The 14,602-nt window shown below is 46.0% G+C and overlaps 1 protein-coding gene across 5 annotated transcripts in view; it reads left to right on the forward strand.

Moving 5' to 3' along the window:
* Nucleotides 1-14,602, forward strand: part of USP25 (ubiquitin specific peptidase 25) — a 194,366-nt gene that overhangs the window by 123,117 nt on the left and 56,647 nt on the right. For all 5 annotated transcript variants that reach the window (XM_054714081.1, XM_054714077.1, XM_054714078.1 and 2 more), the window contains exons 11-14: nt 1,176-1,303; nt 1,905-2,000; nt 3,094-3,255; nt 3,886-4,112. In XM_054714081.1, the coding sequence (XP_054570056.1) occupies nt 1,176-1,303; nt 1,905-2,000; nt 3,094-3,255; nt 3,886-4,112 (613 nt within the window). The remainder of the gene's footprint in view (nt 1-1,175; nt 1,304-1,904; nt 2,001-3,093; nt 3,256-3,885; nt 4,113-14,602) is intronic.

Below are 14,602 nucleotides of genomic sequence, written 5' to 3' on the forward strand. Positions count from 1 at the left end.
CAAAGCACGAGTATCTGGTGTGGAAGGGCAGGTCCAAGCTGACCTCTGGGCCCTGGGCAGCACCTGGGCCCCCAGGCCCCTGAGTGCCCACCTCCACCTGAGTCATCAGGCCCCCACCCAGCTCCCTCAGCACCTGGGGGCTGGGCAGCAGCCCTGCACCCCTTCCCCCCACCGCTGCTGGTCGCCATCTGCAGGGCTATCAGCAGGGCGATCAGGCCCCGCTCGCACCTGCCTTGGCCTGGCACCACCCACTCACCTGCTCCACCATCCTGCTGCGGTCCCGCTCTCATCGGGGCCCATCGGGGCCGGCAGCGCCTCCACTGCCACCCGCTGCCAGTGCTGTGTCGCTGATACCCACCATGTTTCACGCCGCCCCCTGGTGGTCAGTACACATCATAGCAAGCAGTCAAACTCCTGGTCGAACTCCCAGTTGAGGGGACAATTTGCATATTAGGCTTTTATTATATAGGATTGTCTTTTTTTATGTACTACATCTTGCAACTTTGTCACAGGTTCTGACAGTATGGTTGATTATAATAAGTATATGTTCCATTTATGGTAGCAGTAGTAATATAATCTTGAGCTAATCTAATGAACAAAATAGACTGATGAACAAAATAGATCCAGAGATGTAGACGCATGGAACAGACTGTTGAATCTCAGACAAAAGGTAGGGGTGGATGGGTTGGGTGGGAAGAGATCAACCAAAGAACTTATATGCATATATTCATAACCCATAGACACAGACAAAATAGGGTGGTGAAGGCCTGGCGGGGGGGTGGGGGGGGAAGAGGGTTAGAAGGGTCTATGGGGAAGAAAAGGGGCATAGTAATACTTTCAACAATAAAGATTTAAAAAATAAAAGATTTGAGCTACTAAGTTATGATTTTAACCAATGGCTTTCTCTTTGGGTTATAAATTCTAATATAAAGAATTGTCATGGAAGAAGAATTGTTAAAAGATTTTTCTCTTTCCTGGTTGTATGTTATCCTCATCCTTGGAATTTTCAAAAAGTGTGAAAGAGTTTTATCTAAATACCATACCTAATCATTTTTTTGTGATGTCAGGATTGTGACGATGCATATGAAAATGTCATTGCTGACATCCTGTGCCTAAAATTGGAATGGAGAAAACAGAAAGATGATACTAAGGTTTTGAATTATTGTTTCTTTCAGCATTGGTTTACCGAACTACCACCTGTGTTAACATTTGAATTGTCAAGATTTGAATTTAATCAGGCATTGGGAAGACCAGAAAAAATTCACAACAAATTAGAATTTCCTCAAGTTTTATATCTGGACAGGTATGGTTTGGGATATAGCATAAATTAGTTTTGAAACAGTTTAGTAACCAAATGAAGAATTACTGTGTTTAGAGAAGAATTTTATTTAATTTCCTTAAAGTTAGTCTTTAATTTTTATATAAAATATGTAGTAGCATTTGTCAAGAAAAGGTATAGTAAATGGAAATTATGTTATAAGGATGTTTTTAAAAAGATTATTATATTTTTGTATTATAATTCTGTCAGAAATTTTCAAAAGTACTATTTTATACTGTTTGATATCCTATATAAATAAAGGGCTAATATGCAAATTGAACAGTGGAAAGACTGGTTGCTATGATGCACACTGACCATCAGCGGGCAGACGCTCAATGCAGGGGCTGCCCCCTGGTGGTCATTGTGCTCTTACAGGGGGAACGCCGCTTAGCCAGAAGCCAGGCTCAAGGTTGGCGGGCACAGCGGCGGTGGCGGGAGCCTCTCCTGCCTCTGTGGCAGTTGGACACCTCCCGAGAGCTCCGGGACTGTGAGAGGGTGCAGGCCAGGCTGACTAGACTTACTATTGTATCTCCTTCCACAATATTTAGAGATACTAATGATTGCTATTTTCCTTTTTTTCTGCAAGATACATGCACAGAAATAGAGAAATAACAAGAATTAAGAGGGAAGAGATCAAGAGACTGAAAGATTACCTTACAGTATTACAACAAAGACTAGAAAGGTATTGTAACTTCTACAGAATGATGAACTAACTATAGAAGTTCATGCTTTTAGTGATTATATAGAATTTTTAATCTTACATTTTTCTTGAGTAATTTATGATCCTAGGAATAGATAATAATTCTGAACTGATATTTTTGCTTGTATAGTTTAGTTTTTAATTCTGTTAGAAACTTAAAATCTTTTATAGTTGTCATTTGAAGATTATTTTAGTATTTAAAGGTAAATATTCCAACCAACAACAGCTATGGTTCTGAAAATAGATATAAACTAATTTATAATTGAGGTTTCTTCTTTCATGATACTAAATATTACTCTTGAGATTTCCTCTAAGACAAATGGTGACTGAGTTTTCCTCCTTAATAGAGAAGATACAAATTCAGATGCCTGCCAGGACCTCATGGAGGCTTTATGAAGAAGGGCAACAAGTCAGACATAGCGGTGGACAGGGGTGCCTTGGAGAGGGAGTGGCTGACAGCCATACTAGCCGGTGGAGTCATGATGAATGTCATCTCCGTATCCCTAAAGTGTCAGATTATTCCAGAAGCCAACATCTATTCTAGACTGTCAAATATTCTGTAGTTCAGATAAAGTCCCCAGGCTGAAATGTCACCTGCCAGGTGCCAGTTTGCAGCCTCTGATCTAATCTTTATTCCCTTGTTTTAGTGTTAATTTGAAAATTAATACCCTGAAACTTTATTATACAAATATAATAGATTATATTTCAATAATTCTTATTCTTAAAAGGTAATAATACTGAAAAATAATCAGAGGTAAAATAGTAAGAAGATAATATTAGTCATCATGAAACCAGATAACAACTAAAAAATAGTCTTAGGAGATGAAACTTAGAGCAGTGTTAAAATTCATAACAGTGTATGTACACATTCAGACTTAATCAGCTTTGGTTTCTTTTGGATAATATTTAATTTATTTCTTGAATGTATATTTAGTCTTACTGTCTTCATATGAAAATTAGTTTCATTGTTGAGAGATTCATTGAAGTATTCATATCATGTTTTATAAAAATTATTGAAAAACACAAATTTGCTTTATATTCAAATTAAAGCGTTTATACATTTTATGGTTAATAGATATTTAAGCTATGGTTCGGGTCCCAAGCGCTTTCCGTTGGTAGATGTTCTACAGTATGCATTGGAATTTGCCTCAAGTAAACCTGTTTGCACTTCTCCTGTTGATGATATTGATGCTAGTTCCCCACCTAGTGGTTCCGTACCATCACAGGCATTACCAAGGTAAAAGTCTTTTTGATACAAAAGACAAGCTGTGCTTTCTGTATTGCATAATAATATAACTGGTACCCTTTGAAGAAGGTTTTATAAGATGCATGCTGTGATTAATTTTAATGAATTCTAAAAAGATTAGGTTCACTTAGAACATTTGTTGTATGTCTTCTGGGTGCTTTCTTATTTCATTATTTCAGTAGGTTTTCTGGTTGTGGATTGAATTTTTCATATTTTTTCTATTCATAGTTATACTTTAGGTTGTTTTAGTATGTTATCTGTTTCAACCTTTTATTCATGAAAATAATACTGTTAAATTAGAAATTTATTCTACAGTGTAAGCTGGTAAGTATTAGCAAGGAAAGGTATTTATACTTTTGGTACACGTAAGATTTGTTGGTGTGTTTTTTTTAGTAGATATGATCAAGCTATTTCTACTATACAGCCACAATTTCTTCCTTAAAATAATGTAGTCCTTGTGTGTTAAGAAACTCATGAGGACTTAGGTTACTCCACATCTCTTCTATTCTTAAGACCTTTTCTTTTTGAAATAATAAACCAATTTAATGCTATGTATTTGGCACAGTCTTTGTCCAGAGCTTCAATTTGGAAAGTTTAATACTTTATGTTTTAAAAATACAGCACAATGGAACAACAGGGAGCTGCCTCTTCGGAATTGCCAAGCACATCACCTACATCAATAGCTGCCATCTCATCGAGATCGGTGATTCACAAACCATTCACTCAGTCTCGAATACCTCCAGACTTGCCCATGCATCCAGCACCAAGGCACATAACAGAAGAAGAACTTTCTGTGCTGGAAAGCTGTTTACATCGCTGGAGGACAGAAATAGAAAATGACACCAGAGGTAAGAAGCTTCTCGTAGTGTACTTACTATTGCCTCAGATGGGTCTGTATTGTATAAAGACAAATGGAAAACGGAAATCACTCTGGATTTCTTGTGTAAATATTATAAAGTATTTTTTTCTGGAAAGGGTTTTCTAAAAGATAAACTAGTCTGGCTTTTCCATTTTTATGATCTTAACTAGAGGCCTGGTGCATGAATTTGTACACAGGTGGGGTCCCAAGGGGGGTCGGGGGGCCGGGATATGATCGGCCCTTTGGGCGGGCAGTGGAACACCCTTGGCGGCCTGGGATCTGGATCCATCCCACTGACGATCGCGCTGGTTGTCGGGAGCCACCTGGCGACCGCTTTTATATCTTTTCTTCCTTGCGGAGCGTCTAGGGAGGGGAAGCAGCCGCGGTGCCCGAAGCTGACTTCCAGGAGGCTGGCGTGCTTTCTTATTTCGGGATCGTGCCGGTGGTACTGGTCCGTTGGTGTCTGGCCCGTTCTCTGGAGATTGGACCTGTAGGACTACTGAGGGAGTGAGTGGCTGCCGCCAGGCTGGTGGGCTGCCAGATCAGTCGGTCAGCTGAGTGGTGCTCCTGCTGTGGGAGTGCACTGACCACCAGGGGGCAGCTCCTGCACTGAGCGTCAGCCCCCTGGTGGTCAGTGCGTGTCATAGTGACTGGTCAACCAGTCATTCCGGTTTTCCGGTCTTTCCATCGCTTCGGCTTTTATATATATAGATAGATATCAGATTCAGAGAAATGGAAGAATTTTTTCTGGATTACTTAGCTGATTAATGTCATGGCAGATGGTCTCATTTTCTAATTTAGTGCTCTAAATTCATATCAAGCTGGTATTCTCAGCTTCTCCATTGGAGAAACACCATACAGCATCATATTTGTACTTACAAGTTGTGTGCTATCCCTGATGTTTACACAATGAAGTTCAAGTGATAAAAATTTTCTTTAGACTTAAGAATTAGAAACGTGAATTTTAATTTTCAATCTGCTCTAATGAGATTTCCACATATGATATGTACTCAGTGCCACCCTGCAATGAGTTTTAACTGGAATGTAGCAAAATAAAAACAGTGCTCTATGAGGGAGGGCGGCAGTTGGTGTTTAGTTGCCATCTGTCCTTTCTTGGAAGGAACTCTACTATTGTTAAAATCCCCCCCCCCCTTTTTTTTGTTTTTTACTAAAGTGACATTATAATTTTATGATAGATTTTATTGTGATTTTTCTTACATATTACTACTCTATAACTGTCCCCCAATTTTTAAAATTAAAGAGTTAAATTGAAAAATAACTAGTTTTATGTCAAAAGGTTGGAACTATATTAAACAATATTGATTGTTAGATTTTTTTTTAAGATATTTTTATTGATTTTTTACAGAGAGGAAGGGAGAGGGATAGAGAGCCAGAAACATCGATGAGAGAGAAATATCGACCAGCTGCCTCCTGCACACTCCCCACGGGGGATGTGCCCGCAACCAATGCACATGCCCTTGGACCGAAATCGAACCCGGGACCTTTCAGTCCGCAGGCCGACGCTGTATCCACTGAGCCAAACCGGTTTCAGCTGATTGTTAGATTTTATGTGCCCAACTTGACACTTTAAAGACAATATACAAATAAAGAGCAGTCCTAATTTAATACTTAATAGGATATGATGGTGACAGCATTAGTAACTATAAAATTTCTCTTAGCATTTTTCATATATGAAGGCATTTTTTACGTTTAAATTTATTAGTACACCTTAATTGAGCACATAGCTTTTCCTGAACACTGTGCTAAGAGTTTGGGATAATTTCCTACTGGACCTGACAGGTTGTGTTTGTTTTATTTTTTATGTATTTATCTTTTATTTATCTTTTATTTTCCCCATCACCATTTATCTCCTCTGTGCCCTCTTTCATCTCCTCCAACCTCGCTTTCACCCACACAATCAACACACTATTGTCTGTGTCCAGGAGTTCTCTCTCTCTCTCTCTCTCTCTCTCTCTCTCTCTCGCTCGCTCGCTCTCGCTCTCTTTTTGCTTAATCCCTCCACTTTTTAGTCTGTGGTAGTCTAATAGTTGAAAATGGTTTTTCAGTTATTAAATTTCCTTAATTATGACTGAAATTTTATTTTTCTGTAAATTTCTTGTTTGTGACATCTGCCCATTTTTATATTGAACCACTTGCCCATCTCTTATTGCTTAATAGAAACTAGCATTATGGGTATCAACCAATTTCCCAAAGTGTATGCTGCAGATATTCTTTTCCTTGTTTGTCTTTGTTATTTGACTTCTTTTATGTTGGATTTGCTTTGTTTTTATAATGTAGATTTTCTTTTCTTTTTTCTAGTTTTTCTTTTTTTTAAAAAAAAAATTTTTATTGATTAAGGAATTACATATGTGTCCTTATCCCCTTATTGCCCCCACCCCACTCCCATTCATGCTCTCACCCCCCTGGTGTCTATATCCATTTGTTATGCTTATATGCAGGCATACAAGTCTTTTGGTAGACCTCTCCCCTTACCCCCACCCTCCCCTACCTTCCCTCTGAGGTTTGAGCATCTGATCGATGCTTCTCTGTCTCTGGATCTGTTTTTGTTCATCAATTTATGTTGTTCATTATAATCCGCAAATGAGTGAGATCATATGATATTTATCTTTCTTTGACTGACTTACTTCACTTAGCATAATGCTCTCCAGCTCCATCCGTGCTTTTGCAAATGGTAGGAGTTCCTTCCTTTTTACAGCAGCATAGTATTCCACTGTGTAGATGTACCACAGTTTTCTAATCCACTCATCTGCTGATGGGCACTTAGGCTGTTTTCAAATCTTAGCTATTGTAAATAGTGCTGCTATGAACATAGGGGTGTATATATATCCTTTCTGATTGGTGTTTCTAGTTTCTTGGAGTATATTCCTAGACGTGGGATCACTGGGTCAAATGGGAGTTCCATTTTTAGTTTTTTGAGGAAACTCCATACTGTTCTCCACAGTGGCTGTAGCAGTCTGCATTCCCACCAGCAGTGCACACGGGTTCCTTTTTCTCCGCATCCACGACAGCACTTGTCATTTGTTGATGACAGCCATTCTGACAGGTGTGAGATTGTACCTCATTGTCATTTTGATTTGCATCTCTTGGATGATTAAAGACTTTGAACATGTTTTCATATGTCTATTGCCCTTCCTTATGTCCTCTTTCGAAAAGTATGTATTTAGGTCCGTTGCCCATTTTTTGATTGGTTTGTTTATCTTCCTTTTGTTAAGTTGTATGAGTTCCCTGTAAATGTTGGAGATTAAACCCTTACCGGAGATAACATTGGCAGATAGGTTCTCCCATGCAGTGGGCTTTCTTGTTGTTTTGTTGATGGTTTCTATTGCTCTGCAGAAGCTTTTTATTTTGATGTAGTTCCATTTGTTTATTTTCTCTTTATTTTCCATTGCCCTAAGAGCTGTATCGGTGAAGATACTGCTTCGTGGTTTCTTCTAAGATTTTTATGGTTTCCCGTCTTACGTTTAAGTCCTTTATCCATTTTGAGTTTATTTTTGTGTATGGTGTAAGTTGGTGGTCTAGTTTCACTTTTTTGCATGTATCTGTTCAATTTTCCCAACACCATTTATTAAATAAAGAGACTGTCTTGACTCCGTTGTATGTTCTTGCCTCCTTTGTCAAATATTAATTGAGCATAGAGTTGGGGTCGATTTCTGGGTTCTCCAGTGTATTCCATTGATCTATATGTCTGTTCTTATGCCAGTACCATGCAGCTTTGAGAATAGTGCTGTGTAATACAGCTTGAAATCTGGTATTGAGATCCCACCTACTTTGTTCTTCTTTCTCAGGATTGCTGTAGCTTTTCGGGGTCTTTTTTCATTCCAAATTAATTGTTGTAGAGTTCATCTTAGGTCTGTGAAATATGCTGTTGGTATTTTAATGGGGAGTGCATTGAATCTGTAGATTGCTTTGGGTAGTGTGGATATTTTAATGATGTTGATTCTACCAATCCATGAACACAGTATGCTCTTCCATCTATTTATGTCTTCCTCTATCTCTTTTTTCAATGTCCTGTAGTTTTCTGAGTAGAGGTCTTTTACCTCCTTAGTTAAGTTTATTCCTAGGTATATTAATTTTTTTGGTGCAATGGTAAATGGGATTTGTTTCTTTAATCTCTCTTTCTGTAAGTTCACTATTGGTATATAAAAATGCCATAGATTTTTTGGCATTAATTTTGTATCCTGGTATATTGCTACATTCATTTATTAAGTCTAATAATTTTTTTTTTTTTTTTTTTTTTATTTTTTTATTTTTTAAATTTCTTTATTGATTAAGGTGTCACATATTTGTCCTCATCCCCCCCATTCCCATCCCACCCCTCTCCCCACGCATGCCCCAATCCCCTGTTGAACTTAACCGTTGGATAGGCTTATATGCATGCATACAGGTTCTTTGGTTGAACTCTCCCCCTCCCCCCACCCTCCCCCTACCCTCCCCTATCCTCCCTCTGAGGCCCGATAGTCCGATCGATGCCTCCTTGCTTCTGGTTCTGTTCTTGTTCCTCAGTCTATGTTGTTCATCATTTCCCCTAGATGAGCGAGATCATATGTCACTAGATATATACTAATAAGAACTGAATGTGAGACGAGCAATAATAGTTATGCTGACAGGCAAATGCATCAATCTGTAGCGAGCTTCCCCCTGGACCAACAGTTCTTTTGAGACCCAATTTCAATGTCCAGTAGTTCCTTATGTGTACATGTCAGCACTGACCCCTCAGCACTGGATGGTGGACAAATGGTGGTAATGGAGGTCCGACTCCCTCTGGTTTGGTCTCGGCCGAACCCAGGGGCACGGCGTCACCCAGACTAAGGGGCACGTGGCCTCACCCCTACCCAAGGGGCGCGTGGTCTCACCCGGGCCTGGGACCCAGCCTCACCCGGATGGATCCAGGGGCGCACAGCCTCACCCGGACCCAGGATCTGGCTTCACCCGTACCCAGGGACGCTTGGCCTCTCCCAGACCCAGGGGCACGTGGCCTCACCCGGGCCTAGGTGCACGAGGCCTCATCCGGATCCAGGGACACATGGTCGCACCCGGACCCAGGGACGCTTGGCCTCTCCCAGACCCAGGGCCACTTGGGCTCACCCGGGCCTAGGTGTACGAGGCCTCACCCGGATCCAGGGACACATGGTCTCACCCGGACCCAGGGACGCTTGGCCTCTCCCAGACCGAGGGCCACTTGGGCTCACCCGGGCCTAGGTGCACGAGGCCTCATCCGGATCCAGGGACACATGGTCGTACCCGGACCCAGGGACGCTTGGCCTCTCCCAGACCCAGGGCCACTTGGGCTCACCCGGGCCTAGGTGCACGAGGCCTCACCCGGATCCAGGGACACATGGTCTCACCCGGACCCAGGGATGCTTGGCCTCTCCCAGACCCAGGGCCACTTGGGCTCACCCGGGCCTAGGTGCACAAGGCCTCACCCGGATCCAGGGACACATGGTCTCACCCGGACCGAGGGACGCTTGGCCTCTTCCAGACCCAGGGCCACTTGGGCTCACCCGGGCCTAGGTGCACGAGGCCTCATCCGGATCCAGGGACACATGGTCGCACCCAGACCCAGGGACGCTTGGCCTCTCCCAGACCCAGGGCCACTTGGGCTCACCCGGGCCTAGGTGCACGAGGCCTCACCCGGATCCAGGGACACATGGTCTCACCCGGACCCAGGGATGCTTGGCCTCTCCCAGACCCAGGGCCACTTGGGCTCACCCGGGCCTAGGTGCACGAGGCCTCACCCGGATCCAGGGACACATGGTCTCACCCGGACCCAGGGATGCTTGGCCTCTCCCAGACCCAGGGCCACTTGGGCTCACCCGGGCCTAGGTGCACGAGGCCTCACCCGGATCCAGGGACACATGGTCTCACCCGGACCCAGGGACGCTTGGCCTCTCCCAGACCCAGGGCCACTTGGGCTCACCTGGGCCTAGGTGCATGAGGCCTCACCCGGAACCAGGGACACATGGTCTCACCCGGACCCAGGGACGCTTGGCCTCTCCCAGACCCAGGGCCACTTGGGCTCACCCGGGCCTAGGTGCACGAGGCCTCATCCGGATCCAGGGACGCATGGTCTCACCCGGACCCAGGGACGCTTGGCCTCTCCCAGACCCAGGGCCACTTGGGCTCACCCGGGCCTAGGTGCACGAGGCCTCATCCGGCTCCAGGGACACATGGTCGCACCCGGACCCAGGGACGCTTGGCCTCTCCCAGACCCAGGGCCACTTGGGCTCACCCGGGTCTAGGTGCACGCGGCCTCACCCGGACCCAGGGACGCTTGGCCTCTCAGACCCCGGGGCACGTGACCTCACCCATGCCTAGGTGCACGAGGTCTCACCCGGATCCAGGGACACACGGTCTCACCCGGACCCAGGGACGCCTGGCCTCCCCCAGACCCAGGGGCACGTGGCCTCACCCGGGCCTAGGCGCACGAGGCCTCACCCGGATCCAGGGACACACGGTCTCACCCGGACCCAGGGACACCTGGCCTCCCCCAGACCCAGGGGCACGTGGCCTCACCCGGGCCTAGGCGCACGAGGCCTCACCCGGATCCAGGGACACACGGTCTCACCCGGACCCAGGGACGCCTGGCCTCCCCCAGACCCAGGGGCACGCGGCCCCACCCGGGCCTAGGTGCACGAGGCCCCACCCGGATCCAGGGACACATGGTCTCGCCCGGACCTAGGGGTGCGTGGCCTCTCTCAGACCCAGGGGCACGTGGCCTCACCTGGACCTAGGTGCACGAAGCCACCCGGACCCAGGGGCGCGTTACCTCTCTCAGACCCCTGGTTGCGTGGTCTCACCCGGATCCAGGGGCTCACGGCCTCACCCGTACTCGGGACCCAGCCTTACCCGGATCCAGGGGCCCACGGCCTCACCCGGACCCAGGGTTCAGATTCACCCGGACCCAGGGGCACATGGCCTCACCTGAACCCGGAATCCAGCTTCACCTGGACCCAGGGGCGCGTGGCCTCACCCAAACCCAGGGGCGTGAGGCCTCACCTAGACCCAGAGGCGTGTGACCACATCTGAGCCCAGAGGTTCGCAGGCTCGCCTGGACTCGGGTCTCAGCGGGGTTTCGTCTTCTTGATCCCAATTCCTGTTGGTCAATTCCCTCTCAGCAATTCCTTCGGTCATTTTCTCAGAGCTCCAGGGCGGCTGCCGCAGAACTCGTTGGGCGGCGGGCTCGGCAAGGCTCCGGTGTGCCCGGTGCCCGGCGGTGGGCTGGTCCGGTGTCGCTGCGTCGGCCCTTGGGTCTGCAACGGTGGCCAGTCGCTGAGCGTGCGCACCTGGCCACTTCGGGGCATTGAGATTCTTGAAGGACTCGGAGGTCAGCAAGCACGGAGTCTCCCACCCCATGTCTCCCAGGGGCTCGTCTGTCCGTGCTCGGCAGCGAGTGGAGCCGTCCCTTCATCCGGAGACCGCCGGGGGAACTGCGCCGAGCATGTTCCTGGCCACCATTGTGTCGCCTGAGCCATAGTTCTTAAAGTGTGGACTTTGGGTCACCGGCATCAGCATCATCCTGCGTACCCCTCTCTTTTATTCTAGTTGTAGAGCATCTGCTCAGCCAGCCCCCCGGTCTTTCTGGCTGGTGTCTGCTCTGCTCTCCCGTCGTAGTCTCAATATTGTTGTGGTAGGCAACGATCAGGCTGCCGCCCTATGTCTCCATCTTGGTCCTCCTTTGTACAGTTAAGTCTTGATTGTTGTTGGTGTCACTGGCCGTGAGGACCCTCTTTTGGGTCAATTGGCCGTGAGGACCCTCTTTGTCCATATAGGAAGAGTTGCTGTGCAGGAGACATGTTTGTGGGCCGGGTCTTGATGCAGCAATGCCTTGGCGCTCACTGAGTCTGCCTCTAGAATGCCTCCCTTATGCAAGTGATTGAAATCTGGTGTCATCTCCCACCAACCACTAGATGCCCTCGTTTCTGGGTCTCCAATGCAGTGTGGGTCAGCCACTACCTGAGGCACTCAGCAGGAAAAAGCTTCTGCTCAGCTTGGCTGGGGCGGAGCTACAGGGTGGAGCCTACAACCTTGGCTTCCTGTCAGCCCCGCCCTATGAGGCTCCTGTGTCTGTGTCCCTCTGTATTCCTTTCAAACACCTCTGAGAGAAACGCGCCCTGGAGTTTCGCCCACTGCCAAACAGTCCAGTCCCTCCCCTAATGAATCTGGACTCCCAGATTCTCGCCTGGAACTGGGTTTCAGTGCAGTTGGAACTGGGTCTCAGCGCAGTCTGGCGTCCCTGTCTCCTTCCCAGCAGGGCCACCCAGTGGCGCAGGCAAAAGTCCGTCCTCTGCGCACCTTCCAGTGCGCGCGTCTGGAGCCGCCGCTTCTCTGTGCCTCCGCCACCACAGCCCAAATTCATTCCCCCAGCGTGCGCCTGGCTTCCCAGGGTTTCGCCCGGAACTGGGGTTCAGTGCAGTCGGAACTGGGGTTCAGCACGGTCCTGAGCTTATGTCTCTTTCCCGCTAGGGCAGTTCAGTGGCGCAGGCAACAGTCCGTCCTTTGCGCCCCTTCCCGTGCGCGCCTCTGGAGCTCTGCCTTCCCCCGCTCCTCTGTGCCTGCGCCCCACAGCCCAGATTCATTCCCCCAGCCTGCGCCTGGCTTCCCAGGGTTTCGCCCGGAACTGGTGCTCAGTGCAGTCGGAGCCGGCGCTTAGCGCACTCCGGAGCCTTTATCTCCTTCCTGCCAGTGAACGCCGGCCAGGCCGTCAGCCGCCCCTTCCTCTCCGGCTCCATCCTCCCCGCAGGCGCGCGTGCTCGTGTCTCCGCCAGTTTCTCCATACCTCAGGCTTTTACGGCTCCCCCGATTGTCCCCGTGGCCTTCTCCTTCCCCCCAGCTGTGGGCATTTCAGTCCGCCAGCTCTCCTGTGGTTCTGGACGATGTCCGTTCTGACCTCTAGTTGTGCCTTTGAAATTGTTGTGCCCGGCTGCAGGTTAGGTGTTTCACCTATGCCGCCATCTTGGTTTCTCCTAAGTCTAATAATTTTTTGATCCAGTCTTTAGGGTTTTCTATGTACAGTATCATGTCATCTGCCAATAAGGACAGTTTTACTTCTTCTTTTCCAATTTGGATGCCTTTTATTTCTTCTACTTAGTCTGATCGCAATAGCTAGTACTTCCAGTACTATGTTGAACAAGAATGGTGAAAGCGGGCATCCCTGTCTTGTTCCTGTGCTTAGGGGAAATGGTTTTAGTTTTTTCCCATTGAGTATGATGTTGGCAGTAGGTTTGATTTATAAGGATTTATTATGTTGAGGTATGATCCCTCTATTCCCACTTTGCTGAGTGTTTTTATCAGAAAAGGCTGTTGGACTTTGTAAAATGCCTTTTCTGCATCAATTGATATGATTATGTGATTTTTGTCTCTCATTTTGTTTATGTGATGTATCATGATTATTGATTTCTGGATATTGTACCAGCCTTGCATTCCTGGAATAAATCCCACTTGGTCATGATGTATGATCTTTCTAACCCTTTGCACTCGCTTGCTTTTTTCTCGATTCCTTTATTCTACTCGGGATTTAATTTTTTAAATACCTCAGATTTTACAAAGCGCGGCAGTAGAATAAAAAACTGGAGTTTCTTTTCATACAAACTTATTTATTTGGATTTTTTTATATTTCAAATTATTGATACATTCAAAGAGTATAAAAAGATCTGCTACCGATGCTAACCGTGTCGAGTCACACTCAACATCCCAGTGCAAAAGGCTAATACAATGCTGGATCTTGTTTGCTAAAATTCTGTTTTGGATTTTAGCATCTATGTTCATCAGGGATATTGTCCTGTATTTCTCTTTCTTTGTGGTGTTTTTATCTGGTTTTGGGATTAGGGTAATCCTGGCTTCATAGAAAGAGTTTGGAAGAGTGCCTTCCTCTTGAATTTTTTGTAATAGTCTGAGAAGTATTGGTTTTAGTTCTTTGAATGTTCGGTACAATTACCCTGTGAAGCCATCTGGTCTAGGGCTTTTGTTGGCTGGAAGCTTTTATTACTGTTTCAATTTCATCAGTACTTATCAGCCTATTCAGGATTTTTTAATCTTCCTGATTGAGATTTGGAAGCAAAACTAGGAATTTTTCTAGGAATGTGTCCATTTCATCGAGGTTTTCCAGTTTGTTCAAGTAGAGTTGTTCATAGTATATATATATATATTTTTTTTACAATCCTTTTTATACCTCTGGGTTCAGTTGTTACTTCACCTCTTTCATTTCTGATTTTGTTTACTTGGGTCCTCTCTCTTTGCTTCTTGGGAGCCTGGCTAGAGGTTATTCAATCTTGTTTATCCTTTCAAAGAACAAGTTCTTGGTTTCATTGACCTTCTGTATTGTTTTTGGTTTTGGTTTTTTGTTTGTTTGTTTGTTTGTTTGTTTTCTCTCTTGTGTCGTTTATTTCTGCTCTTATCGTTATTATCTCCTTCCTTCTGGTAACTTGTGGGCTTTTCTTGTTGCTCTCTTTCTAATTCTTT

This window comes from Eptesicus fuscus, chromosome 3 (assembly GCF_027574615.1).
Source record: "Eptesicus fuscus isolate TK198812 chromosome 3, DD_ASM_mEF_20220401, whole genome shotgun sequence".
Classification (NCBI taxonomy): domain Eukaryota; kingdom Metazoa; phylum Chordata; class Mammalia; order Chiroptera; family Vespertilionidae; genus Eptesicus; species Eptesicus fuscus.